Source organism: Onychostruthus taczanowskii, unplaced genomic scaffold (assembly GCF_017590055.1).
Source record: "Onychostruthus taczanowskii isolate IOZ18803 unplaced genomic scaffold, ASM1759005v1 scaffold84, whole genome shotgun sequence".
Classification (NCBI taxonomy): domain Eukaryota; kingdom Metazoa; phylum Chordata; class Aves; order Passeriformes; family Passeridae; genus Onychostruthus; species Onychostruthus taczanowskii.
In genome coordinates, this window is record NW_024506332.1 from 971262 (window position 1) to 987705 (window position 16444).

Below are 16444 nucleotides of genomic sequence, written 5' to 3' on the forward strand. Positions count from 1 at the left end.
AGGAACAAGGAATAAAGAAATCACCTCGTTCCTGCAGGTGCCCCAGCTGCTTTGAAACACCCAACAAAGAATCCCAGCACTTCCCAGGGCTCCAAAAAAACCCCAACAAGAATTCCCATTCCCAACTCTCCCAAGCTGATCCCTAAGGGAACGCCCCCGTGGCGCTGCCTGCTCTGCATGCATTTAATAGCACAGCCATGCTCATCTTTACAGCCTTTTTTGGGTTTTTTTGGGATTATTCCTCCTGATCCAAGGATTCTGCCTGGAAAACTTCAGTCCCTGTGGCCTCGTGCTGCCTGTGCCTCCAGCCCAGGGCGTGGGACACGAGTCTCCTGGCCACCGCCGTGTCCGTCTGCGGCCTCTCCTTCCCCAGCTGGAGCAGTTCTGGGGAAAAACGGGAAAAATTCACCCAGGGAGAAATTCCTGGTTAAATCCCAAAAATCAGCTTTTTTCCCTGCTGTTTTATTCGTTTACTGACATGAAATCTTTCTGGTCTCGGTGAATAAATTGGGGTTTTTTTTCAGGATGATGGAATTCCACATTTTACATTTTCTGTTGTTTGGTCACCATAAAGGTTCAGGGTTCTGCTGCTGTGGGGAAAATTGTTCCCCATCCTCTCCCAGGAATTATTCCTGGCAAAATTCCCAGCATCCCATCCCTGTGAACTGACAAAATTCCCAACATCCCATCCCTGTGAATTGACAAAATTCCCAGCATCCCATCCCTGTAAACTGACAATATTCCCAACATGCCATCCCTTTCCATGCCTGGAAACACCCAGGCAATTTATCCATTTATCCAATTGAAACTCCTCGAAGCAGCTGCCAAAATCCTTGGAAAACAGCAAGGAAAATAAAAAAAAATCTGCATTTTCAATTATATCCAAATATTTCAGATGATTTGGGAAGCCCCATGGTCAGTGCCCTCCATTTCTTGGATTGCTGCAATTCCATCTGCAAGGAAATCCACCAAAATTTCACCACCTCCACAATAATTTGGATATGGGGATTCCTTAATTAATTAATTTTTATCAATTTGTAGTTGTTATTTACACAGCAAGGGGGGGCTTTGTTTTTCCAGAAGTTTCATTCATTAAGGGGAAAAAAAATTCATTAAATTTTTTTTTTAAAAGAGACACTGTCAGCTAATAAAAATCCAAATTTGTGTTTGGAAAATAATCAATTGAAAGTGGACACCGACAGAATTTATGTTTAATTACTACATTAAATTATTAATTAAATAATAAATTAATTCTATTTTCATTTAACCTGATTCAGAATAGTGAATAAATTTAAAAAAAAAACCAAACAGATGAAGGGGAGATGCAAATAAAGCAAATTTTGGATGTTTCCTTTAAACGCAGCAGTGCTGAAACTCAGGAATTTGTCACTGTGACAGTGTCCCTTTAAAGCATTCAAATTGAATTTATTCTGACTGCAGTGAGCTGGAAAATGCCAGGAATTGTTGGTTCAGAGTCTCTGCTGCTGCTGAGGTTCATGGCTTTGCTTTCCTGTGGCAACTGGACCTGATCAATGTGATTGAAAGGCAATGAAATCGATCAATCAATCAATCAATGGTAATCAATCAACTGATGATCATGGCTCAGCTTCACCATTTCTCCTTCCTGAATAAAATTATGCCAACCACGAGATTGGGTTTGTTTCCTTTGGATTGCCAGGGGGAGAGGGAAGAGAAAATTCCTGGGGAATTTGATGGCTTTGCCTGCCAAAAAATCCAAATTCCAGCACAACCCTTCCCTTCCAAAAGAGCAGCAAATTACACCCAAAAAAATAAAATTCACTCTGAATTCCAGCAAAATTCCACACCACAGCTCAGTGCCAGGAAATCCATTAAAAACCCCATCAGAAAAATAATTGATCCTGTCATCTGGACTGGTGAGGAGTGGGAAATCAAGAGAGGTGGGCTGAATTTAGGGAATTCTGCCTTACTTGGCCTCTGGAGTGCCTTGACCTTGGCCTGTCTGCTGGCGTGGATCAGGGGCCGGATCTTCAGGCAGGGGTAACGGCGGCCCAGGGCCTGGGACGCTGCAGGGACACAGAAACCTGGGATTATTTAGTATAGAAAAAAGGAGTTTAGTATGGAAAATTTTAGTATGGAAGAAAAAGTTTATCATGGAAGAAAATGGTTAGGATGGAGGAAAAAGTTTAATAGGAAAGGAAAAGTTTATTATGGAGGAAAAAGTTCAGTATGGAGGAAAAAGCTTAGGATGGGAAAAAAAGTTTAAGATGGGAAAAAAAGTTTAGGATGGAGGAAAAAATTTAGTGTGGAAGAAAATGTTTAGGGTGGAGGGAAAAGTTTAGGATGGAAAAAAAAGGTTCAGTATGGAGGAAAAAGTGGTTAGTGTGGAAGAAAAAGTTTAGTGTGGAAGAAAATGTTTAGGATAGAGGAAAAAGTTTAGGATGGAAAAAACGGTTGGTGTGGAAGAAAAAGTTTAGGATGGGAAAAAATTGAGTGTGGAGGACAAAGTTTAGGATGGAGGAAAAAGTTTAAAGTGGAAAGAAAAGTTTAACATGGAAAAAGTTTAGTGTGGAGGAAAATGTTTAGTGTGGAGGAAAAAGTTTAGTGTGGAAAGAAAAGTTTAGTGGAAAAAAAAAAGTTTAGCATGGAAAAAATTTAGTATGGAGGAAAAGTTTAGTATTGAAGAAGTTTAGGATGGAAAAAAGTTTAGGATGGAAAAAAGTTTAGGATGGAGGAAAAAGTTTAGGATGGAGGAAAAAGTTTAGGATGGAGGAAGTTTAATCAGAGAAAAATAAACAACCTAAACTGGAAAACCAACAATCCCATCCATCCCTCGTTCCTAACACAAAAATCTTTAAAGATCTCAAAAAAAACACAAATAAAGTTTCCACAAAGGTACAAAAATCCCATCCACCCCTCGTTCCTAACACAAAACCCTTCTAAGATCTCCCCATCACAAAAAACCCCCAGAAAGCACAAAAGCACTCAGTGATCTCAGCAGCTGCTCCAGGCTGGGGCTGACCCAGCTGAAGTCACGGTGGGAGCCTCAGGAGGAATCCCAAAAAATAGGAAAAAATGGGTTTTTAAAAGAGTTTTGGCACTTTGAGAGGAAATCCCAAACAAAAGAGCAGAAGCTGAGGGGAGAGGAACCCCTTCCTCCAGGGCTGGCTGCACTTGGGGCGTTTGTCCTCCCAAAAAAATGACTTTATCCAGATTTTGGTGCCATCCCCCTCCCTGGGAGGTGACTGCATGTTCACTGGATTTTTTTCAAGTCATGAAAGACAAAAAATGGAAAAAAAAAAAAAGTGAAAAGCCACTTTATTATCATTATTATAATTAGTCATTTCTAAGAGTGCACTCAGCTGCATCCAAGGCATTTAAAAATCAGTTTGCATATCCCATCCCAGAAATTCCAGCTTCCCAAACCCTCCCAGGATGGAAAGGAACAGGAAAAAAAATTAAAATAAAATTTAAAACTCTAAAATATAAAAAAATAGAATATAAAAAAATTTAAAAAGTAAAATTAAGTAACAATTTAAATAAAATATAATAAAATATAAAAATATAAAAATAAAATATAAAAAGTAAAATATAGAAAATAAAATATAAAAATATTTTAAAATATCAATTTAAATAAAATATAATAAGATAAAAATTAAAATAAAACACAAAAATAGAAAAAATACAAAATATAAAAATATGTAAGAAATTAAAATAGAATAAAATAGAATAGAATAGAATGAAACAGAATAGAATGAAACAGAATAGAATGAAACAGAATAGAATAGAATTGAATAAAATAGAATAGAATAAAATAGAATAGAATAAAATAGACTAGAATAAAATAAAAAACTGTAAAATAAAAAATATAAAATAAAATTTAAAAAATAAAATAAAACAATAAAATAAAAAAATAAAAATAAATTTAAATTAAATTAAAATAAATTAATAAAAAATAAAATAAAATAAAATAAAATAAAATAAATCAAATCTCAGGGCACTGGGCAGGGGCTGGGGAGCTCTGGGCTGCCTCAGCCCCACCCCAAATACCTGTGGAGAGGCTGGAGAAGATTCCCAGGGCATGGGTATCATCCACCCACTGGATTTTGAAGCCACTCTCGCTGCAAGAAAAGAGAATAATTTCAATTAATGTCGAGAAAAACGAAGCCCAAATAAAACCCAGCAGCCCAGGAGGGGTTTTCAGAGGTTCCTGGAGCTTCCCAAAGCATTATTCCCATTTTAAATGGGGAAAGGGCAGGAAAAGAAGGAAAAAAAAAAGCCATTAAATGTGCCCTGCTCGAGGCCACGACGTGGAATTGCCCCAGAATTCTCCTTTTTGTCTCAAACCCAGCCTCAGTTTCAGGGACTGGCTTCTGGCACCAAAATATTGCCATTTTTCAAGTGCTCCCCAGGCATAAAAATAAAAAGCAAGGGATTTGTGAAGCGATTTTGGGGTGGAATCTCATAAAGAGTCAGTGGAAAATGGGAATTTGAGAGCAGGAATTCCAAAATATTCCAAAATATTCCAATCCATGCTCCACTGGATCTGTCCTTTTCCAGCTCTGCTTCACTCCCAGAGAGTGGAAAAGAAATCTGAGGAAGCACACACAATGCAGGAAGAATTATTTAAATATTATTAAAATATAAATTTAAACCATTAAATACAAATTATTCTTTCAAAGAATAATTTAAATATCATTTTCAAATGTAGTTTATTTGGTTTAATTGCTCTGTAGAAGGAAATTTCCCATCTAATCCAGGAATTATCCCAAGAGAGGGGGAGGAAAACAGGAGAGGAGCTCAGAGCTGCCCTCACTGGACAATTATTTAAAACATAGTTTGAAATGATAATATCATTTTAAAATGTAATTTATTGGCTTTAATTGAAGGGATCTGAAGAGGGAATTCTCACATCTAATCCAGGAATTATCCCAAAAAAGGGAGAGGAAAACAAGAGAGGAACTCAGAGCTGGACCCAGATCTGCCCTCACTGAAGAATTATTTAAAATATAGTTGTAAATAATAATTTAAATCTAATTTTGAAATGTTATTTATTCATTTGGTTTAATTGATCTGCAGAGGGAATTTTCCCATCTAATCCAGGGATTATCTCAAAAGAGGGGGAAGAAAACAGGAGATGAACTCAGCTCTGCTCTCACTGAAGAATGATTTAAAATGTAATTTTAAAAAATAATTTCATTTTTAAATGTAGTTTATTTGGTTTAATTGAAGGGGTCTGTAGAGGGAATTTCCCCATCTAATCCAGGAATTATCCAAGAGAGGAAAACAGGGAAAGGTGCCTTTTACAGGAGCTCAGAGCTGGACCCAGCTGGGCCCTCACTCTCTAATCCAAGCTCATTCCCTGGATTTCCCCAATCCCATCCCCAGGACTGAGCCCTTCTCGGAACCTCCGATGGAATCACCCAGGAACCAACAAAAATATCCCCAAAAAAGCACCAAATATCTCCACCTGGATGGAGCCAGGCCAGGCCTGGCTGTGGGGAACAGGCCAGAGCCCTGGGGTAAAGCTGGGCTTTAGACCAGGCCTAAACTGCAGGAAAAGCCAAGGGGAAAATGAAATTAAAATTCAGAATTTGGGTGCTAGAGTCCTGGGGTAAGGCTGGGCTTTAGACCAGGCCTAAACTGCAGGAAAAGCCAAGGGGAAAATTAAATTAAAATTCAGAATTTGGGTGCCAGAAACGTGAGTAAAGCTGGCCTTTATACCAGGCCTAAACTGCAGGAAAAGCCAAGGGGAAAGTAAAACTAAAATTCAGAATTTGGGTGCTAGAGCCCTGGGGTAAAGCTGGGCTTTAAACCAGGCCTAAACTGCAGGAAAAGCCCCTTTGAGGCACACAGAGAAGGGAAGCTGAAAATAAAATTCAGAATTTGGGTGCCAGAAATGTGGAGTAAAGCTGGGCTTTAAACCAAGCCTAAACTGCAGGAAAAGCCAAGGGGAAAATGAAATTAAAATTCAGAATTTGGGTGCCAGAAATGTGGAGTAAGGCTGGGCTTTAGACCAGGCCTAAACTGCAGGAAAAGCCCCTTTGAGGCACACAGAGAAGGGAAGCTGAAAATAAAATTCAGAATTTGGGTGCCAGAAATGTGGAGTAAAGCTGGGCTTTAAACCAGGCCTAAACTGCAGGAAAAGCCCCTTTGAGGCACACAGAGTGAAACTAAAAGTCAGAATTTTGTAGCCAGAAATGTGGAGTAAAGCTGGGCTTTAGACCAGGACTAAACTACAGGAAAAGCCAAGGGGAAAATGAAATTAAAATTCAGAATTTGGGTGCCAGAAATGTGGAGTAAAGCTGGGCTTTAGACCAGGACTAAACTACAGGAAAAGCCAAGGGGAAAATGAAATTAAAATTCAGACTTTGGGTGCCAGAAACGTGAGTAAAGCTGGCCTTTAGACCAGGCCTAAACTGCAGGAAAAGCCCCTCTGAGGCACACAGAGAGGGGAAGCTGAAAATAAAATTCAGAATTTTGTAGCCAGAAACGTGAGTAAAGCTGGGCTTTAAACCAAGCCTAAACTGCAGGCCAAGCCCCTCTGAGGCACACGGAGTGAAACCAAAGCTCAGAATTCCGTGGGCAGTCCCCGGCTGCCGCGCTCCCTGCCCTGCTCAGTTACTCACTGGAAATCCGAGAACATTCCCATCAGATCCTCGGTTTTCAGGGACGAGGGGAAGTCGTAGATCTCGGTGACGTGGCCCAAGTCCCCCTCGCTGAGCTGGGCCTCTCCGTGGCCGGGATAATCCACGCTGATCCTCTCGACGCTGATGTCCTTCACCGTCAAATTCCCAACGATCTGGGGAGACCCGAACCGAGGATCAGAACATCCGACAAGGAGCCAGGCTCCAGTTTGATCCCCCGATCCTCACCTCGGCCAGCCAGCCCCACCCAGGACACGGAATCTCCTCCCAGGGAGCGACTCCTTGTCCCCTTTTCCCAGATTTTCCCTCAATCACCTCTGCCAGGAGCTCTGCTGTGCAGTCGTCCTCGAGGCCGCTCTGCCGTGTCCCCTCTCTGTCCCCCGCAGCCAAATCCAGGCCCCGGCACAGCGCCTCGGCCACGTCCGAGCGCTCCTCGTCCTCCTCTTCCTCCTTCCCGCCGCGGATCCGCCCCGGAGCGCCGGGATCGCCACCGTGGAGCGCCTCAGGAGCAGCCAGAGCCTCACGTGGGCCTTCCAGAACCTTCTGCGGGGCCTGCTGCTCCACCTGCCCAGCGCTGGGGCTCTCCCGCGTGGAAACAGCCCGGCCTCCCTCGGAATTCCGGGAATCCTGCTCTCCAGGGGGGGACTGGCTCCTGCTGCCCTCCGGGGTCTGCGTTTCCAGGACTGGGGGGTCAGTCACAGCCCGGTCTGCCATGGCTGGGTCTGTCCTGCTGCCACCACGGTTTTCCAAAGGGACGGAGCTTCTCCCACACTCCGACCCTCCGGAATCCCGGCCGGATTGGTTCTCCTCTTGCAGCTGGCCCTGGAATTCGCTGCCTTCTGGAATGGTGGTGCTGGCGTGGCTTGACTCTTCCTCTCCTGCCTCGGCTGGGTGTTTGTTGAGCGCAGAAGACGGGGAATGGGAACAGTCTTTATCCCGACTTCCCTGCTCACAGGGATCGCCGCTGTTCCCTAAGGATGGCACCTTCTCCTCACACAGAGGATGCTCAGCGCTGCCTTTTCCCGGGACCTGCTCTTCCTTCCCAGGGCTGCCTCCACCCTCGCCCAGCTCCCGCTGGGTGTCCCCGATGGAATTTCTGGGGCAGTTTTCACCTCCTGGAGCCGCGTCCCCGTCGGGCTCCGCCCCGGGGCTCTCCCGCTCCCTCCAATTCGCCTTTTTCCGGATCCCTTTGGGCACGTACAGGGCTTTGTCTGGCTTCTTCCTGGGCGGCCTGGTGATCCTGCCCGAGCCCACGGAGGCGCGGGGGCTGTCCCCGTGGGTGTCCCCGGCGTGGCGCGGCCGGGACCCCCGGCCCCCCCGGCCCCAGGGCTGCGCCGGGCGCTGCGGCCGAGCGGGGTTGGTCCCGGCTTTTTGGTCGTTTGAGGTCTCGTTGGGAAGCCTGGGAAGGAGGGGATGGTGAGAGGGGAGCAGGGGAAGCCCAGGGACGTGGGGTTTGCCAGAGAAGAGCATCAAATTGCCAAAGGGAAAATCCCGCTGTTCCTTAGGGTCTGGGAGGTGCCATTGGTAATGGAGACCTTAAATGGGACACTGTGACTGTGTGCTTGATCCGAGGGCTGGAGCCCCTCTGGAGCCAGGCTGAGAGAGCTGGGAATGCTCCAGGGGCTCCAGAGAGACCTCAGAGTGCCTTCCAGAGCCTGAAGGGGATCCAGGAGAGCTGGAGAGGGACTGGGGACAGGAGATGGAGGGACAGGACACAGGGAATGGCTTCCACTGCCAGAGGGCAGGGATGGATGGGAGATTGGGAGGGTGAGGGGCTGGGATGGAATTACTAGAGCAGGTGGGGTGGCCCCTGGATCCCTGGAGGCGTCCAAGGCCAGGCTGGACAGGGCTTGGAGCAGCCTGGGACAGTGGGACGTGCCCCCAGAAGGTGACAAAGAGTTGCACTGGGATCAGTTTCAGGTCCCTCCCAAACCATTCCAGGATTCCACGATCGTTGTCAGCCCTGACCCAATGGATCACAGCTCACCTGACAGCCGAGTGACAAATGACCGTCCTCCTCCTCCAGCCCTCTCCCACCGAGAAGCTGCTCAGCAATTCCATGTTTTCCACAGTCCGGTGGATCAGGTACCTGAGGCGGCTGGACAGGGGTGGGAACAGGAGCACTCTGAAAGGAGAGAGGGCTCAAGGCATCAGAAATGTGCAGGAAGGGATGGGAATGATGGAAAAATGCAATAACCTCATGTCTGAGTCCTTCCCAGCACGGGATTTAAATCAGAAAAAAGCCAAGCAGGACTTGATGATATTAAAGAGCACAAATGTCTTCCCAGATTTGCAGCCAGACACATTTTACACATCAAATGGAGTGTGTGTGGGGAGGCTGGAAATGCCTGACCCCAAGGCCTTGGCCTGGACCCCAATTCCTGCTGTATCCAGATGGGAAAGGCTGGGAAGCACCAGCAGAAAGCTGCGACTGACCCCCTCCCTCCCAGGCTGAGTCTAATTTCATTTCTCTCTCAACAATATCTATCTCATGCTATAACCCTTCTAAATCAGTATTTTTGTCAAAATTTGTAGACAAATATATACTATATAAACCTTCTATCAAACTTTAAAATTTCTCTACAAATCCAGTTCCCACACGGAAACCAGGAATGAACCAAGGATGGATAAATAAACTCCAAGTTCAATGTCACTGCTGTCACACGGTTTGTCCCCGAGCGTTTGACAACGGCACAGGGAATTTCTTTGCCAAACACTTTATTAAGAAAAAAAAGCACTGAAACAAATATTTAAGGTCACGACAAGCTGGCAGGGAGCCGAGCTCAGCATTGCCACCCCTGCTCCTGTGCAGCACCCTGGCACTGGCCACCTCAAGGGCTCCAAAGGTCACCGCACTGGGAACAGACCCAGGTGAGCCCAGGATGAGCAAAAGCCACCAATGGCCACAAACCCCTGCTTGAAGACATGACCTGGGGAGGGGATCCCACACACACCCAGCACTGCAGCTCCACAGCCAGACCCCAAACGCTGCTGCTTTCACCCCAAAAAGCGATGCAAAGCCCGAGCCCAAGGTCCCCAGGTGTCCCTGAGCTCCCATCGCCCGGGGCAGCCGGGCGGGCACCCACCGCTGGTGCTGGCCCTGCACCATGAAGTGCTCCAGCTCCTCCGCGATCCTGCCCACGAACTCATCCTCGCTGGGCGACAGGAAAACGCCATCCATGGAGCGCAGCGCCAGAGAGGCCTGCCGAGGGACAGGGCACACGTGGAGACAGGGACAGAGCACACGTGGAGGGACAGGGATAGCCACGACCCCTCACCCATGGGTGCCCAGCACCCCCTACAAATCTCACCCGCCCCTGTGCTGGCTCCGTCTGCACCCCGATATCCCCCATCGCTGGGCATCCCAAAACCCCCATCGCAGGGCATCCCAAAATCCCCCTGCCCTGGCCATCCCAAAACCCCCCTGCCCTGGCCATCCCAAAACCCCCCTACCCTGGCCATCCCAAAACCCCCCTGCCCTGGCCATCCCCAGCATCTCTGCACTGCGTTATCCCCCTTTCCCGGACACCCCCATCCCGCTCTCTGCATGCCCCTGCCCCCCCCTTCTCCCAGCGCACCCACAGCGCCACGTGCTGCCTCCTGTCCCCGCCACCATCATCATCACCACCACCACCCCACCGCCGAGCCCCCCATCGCCCCCAATCCCGGCGGACCCACCGCGCCCCCGCTCCCGCAGCCCCGCTGTCCCCCCGGCTCCGCCCGGCCCGTGCGGGGTCCCGCCGCGTCCTCACCGCCAGGCCCGGCCGAGCAGCGGCTACCGGCGCGGCGCCTGCGCCCGGCCCCGGCTCCTCCCGCCCGGTTCTGGCTCCTCCCGCCCGGCCCCGGCTCCTCCCGCCCGGCCCCGGCTCCTCCCGCTCGGTGCCGGCTCCTCCCGCCCGGCCCCGGCTCCTCCCGCGCGGCCCCGGCTCCTCCCGCCCGGTTCTGGCTCCTCCCGCTCGGTGCCGGCTCCTCCCGCCTGGTTCTGTCTCCTCCCGCTCGATCCCGGCTCCTCCCGCCGGGATCTGGCTCCTCCCGCCTGGTTCTGGCTCCTCCCGCCCGGCCCCGGCTCCTCCCGCTCGATCCCGGCTCCTCCCGCGCGGTTCTGGCTCCTCCCGCCCGGTTCTGGCTCTTCCCGCACGGCCCCGGCTCCTCCCGCTCGATCCCGGCTCCTCCCGCCGGGCCCCGGCTCCTCCCGCTCTGTCCCGGACCGTCCCGCCCCGTCCCAGCTCCCCCTGACTGATGGCCGCTTTTCCGTCCCCGTCCCGGCTCGTTCCGCTCGGTCTGGGCTCCTCTCGGCCTGTCCTGGCTCTTCTCCCTCATCCCAGTTCTGTCCCGCTCGCTCCCGGTTCTTCCTCCCCTTCCCGGCTCCATCTGCTGCCGGCGGAGCTCCTGGCTCTGCTCTCCCCGAACCCTCCGGGCAGGTCCGTCCCCCTCTCCGCGTTCGGCTCCGAGCGCTCCAGAGCCGCCGCGGAGATTGGGGCAGCCGGGGCTGATTTCAGCCGGCCCGGAGCTGCTTTCCTGAGAAACCTCCCGGCCTCGGCTTTCCCGGGACACTGTCCCAGCTTCGGTTTTCCTGGGAAACCCCCCAGGCCTCGGCTTTCCTGACAAGAGGAGCAGGTTTCCAGTCTGGAAGCAAAGTCAGGCAGGACTTCAACCCCCGGCAGCCACATCCCGTTATCCTCTCCTGAGCTCGTTTCCCCCTTTCTCTGTTAAGTCCATTCTTCCTAAAATTCCTGGGTTTTTCTTGCTGAAAAGTCGCTTTAAGGTCAGCAGTCATTCCCTGTCTCAGGCTGTCTCCCTGCAATTCCAGCTGGGAAAGCAGCACAATTCCACATCACCTGCACAGGGTCAATTCCCACACTCTCCCTGCCTGCCCCAGCCAAACACATTGAAATCATGGAATGGTTGGGATTAGGAAGAACCTCCAATTTTTCCCCTCTATCTGCTGACTTCCACGTGGATTTGATGTTTTTCCTCCTTTCCCTCATTTGCAAATATCACTTTTCTCAGGCCCCTCTGCTCCTCACCCAAAAAACCCAGAACCTGTCCCCAGGTCACCCGTGGCACATCCGGAGCTCCAGGACTGACGTGGTTTTCGGGGATTACAGAGCAGGGTCAGGCACAAATCCTGCCTCAATCCCTGCTCTGGGATCAGCCCCAGACTGGAATAATTTCACCACCCGAGTGTGGAATTCGGGATGGGAGAAGGGAAAAGAGGAGAAGGAGAAGGAGGAAGACACTTCCTGGTGGGATTACAGAGGAAACCTGTGCAGGAAAAAAGGGGGAAAGTGAAAAAGGAGCTGCATCCTGCAGCCAGGTGAACAAGGGGGGTCTGTGCCAAAGGCAGCCCCAGTCCCACCAGTTTGGAGCTGTTCCCATTTCCCAGTCTGCCCACAGGAATGTCTGTAACACACTGGGATTTCTTCCAGGGCCTGGCAGGTTTGGGCTTGGCTCTGTCACCACTTGGTCCCTTCTGCTGCTGGGTCAGAGCTGCTACAGGAAAATGAACAATAATTAAACACATTAATTTCATTAAAGAATTAAAGACAGGTAGTAATAGGGCACAAAAAGAGTCACTTCACCCTCTTTGTTGTCTTTCCTTTGCAGGTTCACCCTGTTCCTCACAGACACACCGAGCTGGCTATTTTCCCCCCATCCCTTTACAAACCATCCTGGATTAAGCCCCAGAATTTTGCCACAGGCATCAAGAAACTCTTCCAGAACAGTTTTGGGAAAAGCTGAGTGCTCCCATTCCCTCCTGCTGCCAAGCCAGGAGTTCCAAGCACCACACAACACCCTGAATTATAAATATTAATTACAAACATTACAGCAGCGTTCAGATTAACTCAGTCCCTTGAGGGGTTCCAGATGATCATTCCCATCTCAGACCAACAATTCCTTCTCTAAATTAGGCTGAAAAACCCCAAGATTGTTTTGGATTGACCCCAAATCCTCCTGGCTGTCCCACAGGGAGATGCCGTGGATGCTGTGGAATCCTGTCAGTGCTTCCCTAGAAAAATCCCAGAGGCCAGGATCCCCTCCCGTGCTGGTCCTGCTCTAACTGGGCTCTGCTTTATTGCTCTGTAATTAGCACTGGGCTCTGTAATCAGCACTGGCTGATTTCTCCCTTTGTTTGCCTGTTTGCCGGGGAGGGGGAGCTGAGGATGTCTGGGATTCACCGGGATGAGCCGGGTTTAATCAGGCAGGGATCAAACCTCCTTCCCAAAGTCACCGCCGGGGCTGGGATGGAGCCCGGAGCTGTTCCTGACCCCTCTGATGAGATAGAACCTTCCAGAGGTTGATTGGGGAGCAGGAGAGCTCCTGAAGAGCCTTTGTGACCGAAATGAGGCAGCTCTGGAGAAGGATCCGTCGTGAAATGGAGGAGGAAGGGAATCAGAGGGAGAATAAAGCAGAATTTTAGCCACCAAATCCTTCCTGCAACAGCTCCAGACAGGAGCTGCTCCCAAACACAGCGCCGGGCTCCAGGGAAGGTGGCCAGACCTGCAGAACGAGTTCCTGAGGACAGGGAGGGCCAGAGCTGAGCCCAGCAGAGGTATCCTGGGAAATCCGTGGAATTGTTGAGGACAGGGACAGCTAGAGCTGAGCCCAGCAGAGGTATCCTGGGAAATCCGTGGAATTGTTGAGGACAGGGACAGCTAGAGCTGAGCCCAGCAGAGGTATCCTGGGAAATCCGTGGAATTGTTGAGGACAGGGACAGCTAGAGCTGAGCCCAGCAGAGGTATCCTGGGAAATCCGTGGAATTGTTGAGGACAGGGACAGCTAGAGCTGAGCCCAGCAGAGGTATCCTGGGAAATCCGTGGAATTGTTGAGGACAGGGACAGCTAGAGCTGAGCCCAGCAGAGGTATCCTGGGAAATCCGTGGAATTGTTGAGGACAGGGACAGCTAGAGCTGAGCCCAGCAGAGGTATCCTGGGAAATCCGTGGAATTGTTGAGGACAGGGACAGCTAGAGCTGAGCCCAGCAGAGGTATCCTGGGAAATCCGTGGAATTGTTGAGGACAGGGACAGCTAGAGCTGAGCCCAGCAGAGGTATCCTGGGAAATCCGTGGAATTGTTGAGGACAGGGACAGCTAGAGCTGAGCCCAGCAGAGGTATCCTGGGAAATCCGTGGAATTGTTGAGGACAGGGACAGCTAGAGCTGAGCCCAGCAGAGGTATCCTGGGAAATCCGTGGAATTGTTGAGGACAGGGACAGCTAGAGCTGAGCCCAGCAGAGGTATCCTGGGAAATCCGTGGAATTGTTGAGGACAGGGACAGCTAGAGCTGAGCCCAGCAGAGTTATCCTGGGAAATCCATCACCTCCTTCCCACATAATCCGCTGGTTTTCCATGGCTGGAGGTGCCACACAGCCCAGCATGGCCCCATGGAGCTCCAGGCAGCATGCCTGGCTCTGCCAGCAGCAGCTGGCAACCAGGGAGCAGGATTTGGCCAGTCCCCATCCAGCAGCCTCGTGCTGGTGGCCACAGGACAAGGGCAGTGGCCAAAGCCACCTCTCCCCTCAGGCACAGCTGGGTTTTCACTTCCTGACCACGGAGAGGCTCAGGACACCCAACCATCTCTGCTCTCTCAGCTGAAGTCACCGGGAAAGAGGAATTCCAGCCCTGCCATTTCCATCTTTTGCAGAAAGTGAAGTTTTTTAACCATGGGTGAACTGGAGAAAGCAGCAACACAAATCCCAGCTGCCCACCTGGGCTGGGCCCAAATTTCAGTTACAGAAACAGGGCTGGAGACACCTGGAAAACCACTCTGGGATTCAAACAGAGTGGAACACCCTCATCATCCTCAGCTCCTCAGGCGTGGCAGGAACGTCCCAGCTCCCCTCTCTGCTGGAGACCTTCCCACCGCTCCTCTCCCAGCCAGGCTCAATGGAAGGCGCTGCTGGCGAGCGGGGGAATCCTCCCCAGCCACACGGGGCTTCCGCACTCAGCCAGGGCGTGCTGAGGTGGGCAGGAGCCCAGAGAAACCCTCTCCAAGGCCATCTCGGCATTTTCCACCTGCAGCACAGCGTGGGGCAGCAGCTGGGGCGGGCTGAGGGTCTGCAGAGCGCTGCGCTCGGAGCTGTCGGGGTGGAAGGACGCCAGCTCCTTGCTGAAGGTCACGGTCTGCACGGCGCTGCCGCGGCACGGGCAGCCCCAGCCCAGCAGGGAGGCGAAAGCCCCGCGGAATTCGGCGTTGAAGGCGTAGATGATGGGGTTGAGGGCGGAGTTGGCCCAGCCCAGCCAGGTGAAGGTGCTGAGCACGGCCCTGCTGACGCACGGCTCAGGGTCGCAGAAGGGCTCCAGGCAGTTGAGCACGAAGAAGGGCAGCCAGCAGCACACGAAGACGCCCATGATGACGAAGAGGGTCTGGAGCACCTTGGTCTCCTTCTTGAGGGAGTTTTTCAGGGAGGTTTCCCGAGGGCAGTCGCTGCTGCCCGGGCAGCTCCGGGCGCGTCCCGCCGGCCTCTCCAGGGAGGAGATCCTGCGGAGCTGGCGCCGGGCCATGCGGAAGAGGCGCCCGTAGGTGCCCAGCATGATGGCAACGGGGATGTAGAAGCTGATGAGGGACGAGGAGATGGCGTAGGTCCTGCTGAGGCTGGAATCGCAGCTCCCCTCCTGCGCAGAGCCGTTAAACCCCAGCTGCTCTCGGCTGGGCAGCTCCTTGTGCCACTGCAGCTGCACGGGGATGAAGGAGATGAGGAGGGACAGCAGCCAAGCCACCCCGATGGTGACGAAGGCCAGGCGCTGTGTCGCTCTCCTCTGGTAGCAGAAGGGGTCGGCGATGGCCCAGTAGCGCTCGAGGCTGATGAGGCACAGGTGGAGGATGGAGGCCGTGCAGCACGTGATGTCAAAAGCCACCCAGAGGTCACAGAAAGCCCCGAAGGGCCAGAAGCCCAGCACGTCGCTGGCAGCACTCCAGGGCATCACCAGCACGGCCACCAGCAGGTCAGACACGGCCAAGGAGACCACAAAGAGGTTGGTGACCTTGGAGCGCAGGTGTGGGAACCTGAGCACGGCCAGGCACACCAGGGCGTTCCCCAGCAGCGTGGAGAGGATGAGGAGGGACAGGCAGGCGGCCGTCACCACCCGCAGGGACAGCGGGGAGTGTCTTTGTCCTGCCCAGCTGGTGGCATTGAGCACGTCCTGCCCAGCTCCTCCTGCCGAGGGGTAAAACCCATCCATGGCTTCCCCGTTTATCCCGTCCTGCCGAGGTTTCTCAGCTGCTCAAGGCTCCATCAGCATCCAGAGCCCGTTTTCCCTTCTCCCCTGCTCCCACAGCACCTCTGAAGCCCCAGCTGCAATCCCGTCCTGCTGCCAGCACAGGAAAAGAGCTGGAAGCTCTCGGTCCTTTCCAGGTCTCTGCCAACAGGATTTTTGGAATTTGGATTTTCCCTCCTGCCTCCCACTCCAGTTCCCTTCCTCTGCTGCTCCCGGGAGCCAGAACTCACCTCCGGGGCTGGGGAGCCTTTGCTGCAAATCTTCCTCCCTCTCCTCTCTCCTCTTCACCTGCCGGTGATCCTGTGCCTGCTGCAGAATTCCCAGATCCCATCCATGGCCAGGCTGGGATTCGCTGCCGGGAGCGAGAGGGGTCTGAGCTCCCTCTGCTCCTGCAGCCCCTCCCTGCTCACAGCCCGGCTGCTCTTCCCTCTGGAGCCAAATCCCTCTGCAGCTGGCTCAGGTGGGATCTGCCTCTGCCCCTGGGAGCTGGGAGACTTGTGAATCCACAGGGTGAGTCACTGGGAATTCAGTGAGAGGTTTGAGGGGGAAAATAATCATTCCAGTCAGATTTGAGGGTCCTCAATGCAAATGAGCACAGGAAT

At 51.7% G+C, this 16444-nt stretch overlaps 2 protein-coding genes across 3 annotated transcripts; both read right to left on the reverse strand.

Moving 5' to 3' along the window:
* Positions 1-169: 169 nt before the first annotated feature.
* On the reverse strand, positions 170-10786 carry R3HCC1 (R3H domain and coiled-coil containing 1). 2 transcript variants are annotated; one of them, XM_041424835.1, is made up of 9 exons: positions 10776-10786; positions 10379-10435; positions 9713-9828; positions 8614-8751; positions 6942-8025; positions 6609-6781; positions 4030-4100; positions 1950-2045; positions 170-384 (listed from the first exon to the last, which is right to left on the reverse strand). In XM_041424835.1, exons 3-9 carry the CDS (start codon positions 9805-9807, stop codon positions 236-238), a joined length of 1806 nt encoding a protein of 601 aa, XP_041280769.1. In that variant the 5' UTR covers positions 9808-9828; positions 10379-10435; positions 10776-10786; the 3' UTR covers positions 170-235. The 2 variants fall into 2 exon arrangements, with proteins under 2 accessions (XP_041280769.1, XP_041280770.1); XM_041424836.1 differs by lacking the exon at positions 10776-10786 and having other exon boundaries at positions 10305-10425.
* A 3721-nt stretch (positions 10787-14507) lies between these two features.
* Positions 14508-15952, reverse strand: LOC121346696 (D(1) dopamine receptor-like). Its single transcript, XM_041424726.1, has one exon. The coding sequence runs from the start codon at positions 15804-15806 to the stop codon at positions 14508-14510; it is 1299 nt and encodes a 432-aa protein (XP_041280660.1). The 5' UTR covers positions 15807-15952.
* Between the last annotated feature and the right edge of the window lie 492 nt (positions 15953-16444).

Bases quoted from the DNA above. Each gene is read 5' to 3' on its own strand.
- R3HCC1 (XM_041424835.1), bottom strand. From the start codon at position 9,807: ATGGATGGCGTTTTCCTGTCGCCCAGCGAGGATGAGTTCGTGGGCAGG. The intron at 8,752-9,712 runs GTGGGTGCCCGC...CTCTCCTTTCAG, and splicing joins GTGCAGGGCCAGCACCAGCG to AGTGCTCCTGTTCCCACCCC. The intron at 6,782-6,941 runs GTGATTGAGGGA...GGGTCTCCCCAG, and splicing joins CAGCAGAGCTCCTGGCAGAG to ATCGTTGGGAATTTGACGGT.
- LOC121346696 (XM_041424726.1), bottom strand. From the start codon at position 15,806: ATGGATGGGTTTTACCCCTCGGCAGGAGGAGCTGGGCAGGACGTGCTC.